This window comes from Poecilia formosa, unplaced genomic scaffold, assembly GCF_000485575.1.
Source record: "Poecilia formosa unplaced genomic scaffold, Poecilia_formosa-5.1.2 Scaffold457, whole genome shotgun sequence".
In the NCBI taxonomy this organism is placed as follows: domain Eukaryota; kingdom Metazoa; phylum Chordata; class Actinopteri; order Cyprinodontiformes; family Poeciliidae; genus Poecilia; species Poecilia formosa.
Window position 1 is genome coordinate 98,401 of NW_006800396.1, and position 3,247 is coordinate 101,647.

The 3,247-nt window shown below is 41.7% G+C and overlaps 1 protein-coding gene across 1 annotated transcript in view; it reads left to right on the forward strand.

The window, feature by feature from the left end:
• Positions 1-1,111, forward strand: part of LOC103155943 (homeobox protein otx5-like) — a 3,214-nt gene extending 2,103 nt beyond the window's left edge. Inside the window, exons 2-3 of the mRNA XM_007577834.2 lie at positions 100-251; positions 408-1,111. Of these exons, the coding sequence (XP_007577896.1) occupies positions 100-251; positions 408-1,046 (791 nt within the window). The 3' untranslated portion in view covers positions 1,047-1,111. The remainder of the gene's footprint in view (positions 1-99; positions 252-407) is intronic.
• The last annotated feature ends 2,136 nt before the right edge of the window (positions 1,112-3,247 follow it).

Consider the following 3,247-nt stretch of genomic DNA (forward strand, 5'->3'; position numbering starts at 1 on the left):
TAATAATAATAATAATAATAATAATAATAATAATAATAATAATAATAATAATAATAATAATAATAATGATAATAATAATAATAGTCTTTTTTTTTCTAGGTACGCCACGAAAGCAGCGTCGGGAACGCACCACCTTTACGCGTGCGCAGCTGGACATCCTGGAGGCTCTGTTTGCCAAAACGCGATACCCAGACATCTTCATGAGGGAGGAGGTGGCTCTCAAGATCAACCTGCCTGAGTCTAGAGTTCAGGTATCGTCACTGGACAATTTAGGCCAACATGTGGAAACGTTTCTCACATTTTTGTGAATCCTCTCCTTTTATTTATTTATTTATTGATTGATTGATTGATTGATTGATTGATTGATTGATTGATTGATCACTCTGATTCACTTTGGTGCTCTGCAGGTCTGGTTTAAAAACCGCCGTGCCAAATGCCGCCAGCAGCAGCAGCAGAGCACCGGCCAATCCAAACCCAGGCCTCCTAAGAAGAAGGCTTCGCCGACCAGAGAGGCGCCCACGGAGGCCAGTGCCAACCCAACCAATGGACCCTACAGCCCTCCGCCCCCTCCTCCAGGCACAGCCATCACCCCCAGCTCCAGCTCCGCCAGTGCCACCGTCTCCATCTGGAGCCCGGCCTCCATCTCCCCGCTGCCGGACCCGCTGTCATCCTCCACCACCCCCTGCATGCAGCGCACCACCACCTACCCCATGACCTACACCCAGGCCCCGGCCTACAGCCAGAGCTACGCCGGCTCCTCCTCTTACTTCACCGGCCTGGACTGCAGCTCCTACCTGTCCCCCATGCACCCGCAGCTGTCGGGCACCGGAGGGGCCCTGAGCCCCATCACGGCCTCCTCGATGGGAGGGCCCCTCAGCCAGTCCCCCGCCTCGCTGTCCTCGCAGGGCTACACAGCCGCCTCGCTGGGCTTCGGAGCCGTCGACTGTCTAGACTACAAAGACCAAGCTGCCTGGAAGCTCAATTTCAATGCCGCTGACTGTCTGGACTACAAAGACCAGAATTCCTGGAAGTTCCAGGTCTTGTAAATAACAGCGGGTTGAAACAGCTGGGGGCAAGGGGGAGGATGAAAATAGGTGGGGAATCAAAAAAAAATGAAGTAGTGTGAATAACCCCCATATTACTGTTGGTGTTTTAGTAGAAGACAGAAAGCTGGGGACACAGAGACATTAGTGACGTCAGCTGAGGGACCAATCAACTAAATGTTACAGAAAGGAGAATAAAAGAAGTGTGGAAGTTGATCTGTTAATGCTTGAGTTTTTTTTTTCTTTCTTGGACTATTGGGTTTCTATGTTTGTTTTTAAGAAACATAAATGTCAGCCTTCAACTGAGGCCACGTGTAAGGAACACAAGACTTATGTTGTATAGCTACAATAAAATCTAATTAGTTACACCAGAGTGTTAAAAACAGGCGTTGATTAATAATAATAATAAAATAATAATAAAAAAAGAAGCAATCAGTTCAACTGGTTGTTGATGTAATCTGAAATCAGCACCTCTAATGGAAACAAACCTGAAGCAGATCTAGACTTTCTTTTTTTTAACCTATCAAAATCTGTTCCTCCATTTAACTTTTAATTTATCCGCCTGATTAACAATCTAAGAACTGTGACTTGGTCAGGAAAAGAGCTGAGGGGTTGTCATAGTTACGACGGCTAACAGGATAGCAAACTAGTCCAGAAACAAGAGGGGACATAAATGTTTCCAATCAGCCTTTTGGGAAGACTTGGCCCCTCCAGAGACCGCAGTACAAACCTGGACATTGTTTGTTCAATAGGATCACTTCCACGCTGGGTGGGCAGCAGCAGCCACACTGTGGTGCCCACTCCCCTCACGTCAGCTGCCTGAGAGAAGCAGTTCTTGAATTTGCTGCTCTGGTGGACTGCTTGACCGGAGAGGAAACCGCACCAGAGAAAAGGAAGGGGCAGCCTGTCCCTTTTGCACAGAGCGTCCGGTGCCTCGCTCCACTCCGACTTGTAAAGAAGTGACACCACATTTTTGTGTGTGTTCAATTTTTTTGTTTGTTTGTTTGATTATTTCTTTGTATTAGACTTTAACAATACCGTTTCTTTAAAAAAAAATAAAAAAATTGTGAACTTGTTGAAGTAAAAAAAAAAGAAAAAAAAATAACAAAAAAATGGTAATTTGTTCAGTATTATCAGTATTAATACTATCATCATCGCTACTACGTCTTCAGCCGACATGGATGTTGCTAATAAAGGTATTTGTCTGTTGCTGTTTTGTAAATATTAAAACTTGAAAATGCAATCTCGTCTGGTGTCACTCAGCAGGCTCTGTCTCTCTCTTCTCTTCGTCATCCTTAAACTCTAGAAAAATGCCAACTTTTTACTGTTCATGTTTCTCTTGTTTATACTTCTTTTTTCTCTTTTCAAACTCAGGGGTTCATCCAATAAAAGTAGCACTGATGACACACAATGTTATTCACGCTTCTTGATCATTTTCTGTATTCTGTTCTTTTGCATTGTAGTCTTCTCTGCCTATATTTTTCTGCCATGGATTATTTTGTACCTTGCATTTGTCTCCTGTGTTTGAGCGTTTTCACCATTACCTAGATAGTGCTGATGTTTCAGATGAGACATTAAATGACTTAATTAAAGCTCTGGGTTCACTGTTGTCTCTGAATCACTAGACGAAGCACCATTTTTCCAGTAGACCAACAAAAACTGTGCGTAATTAAGAAGTTGTGATTTATAGAACTAGATATTTTGGAGTTTGTCTCTATCAAGATTAAACATCTAGAGGACAAATTTTGAACCTATTTGTTCTTGCAAAACAGTCATATAAAAAGACTTTTATCAGAGGTTTACTGCTCTCTCATGAGATTAAAGAAGTTCATCCGTTACTAAGATCTTATACCAATTAATTCAATAATTAGAACTACTTTCATTAGTGTAAAAGTGAGAGTTTGGAAAAGAAAAGAGTCTAAGGGTCTTGGTTCAGGTTCAGTTCTTCTCTAACTGATTGGCATTGAAGTTGTGTTGGATGAACAAAGCAAAACCTTTTTTAATTTTTTTTATTTTACTTTACTGAACGTGCCAAGTTACAACAAAATTACAACAATGCAATAACAATAAACATTCAAAGCAACTTCTCCAGCAACACCACAAAATGACCTTATCTTGTTTATATATATTATAAAAGTACACCTTCATTCTTCATTCTTCTACTTCCTGATTCTTGATTAGTGCAGTACACTCATTGATATATT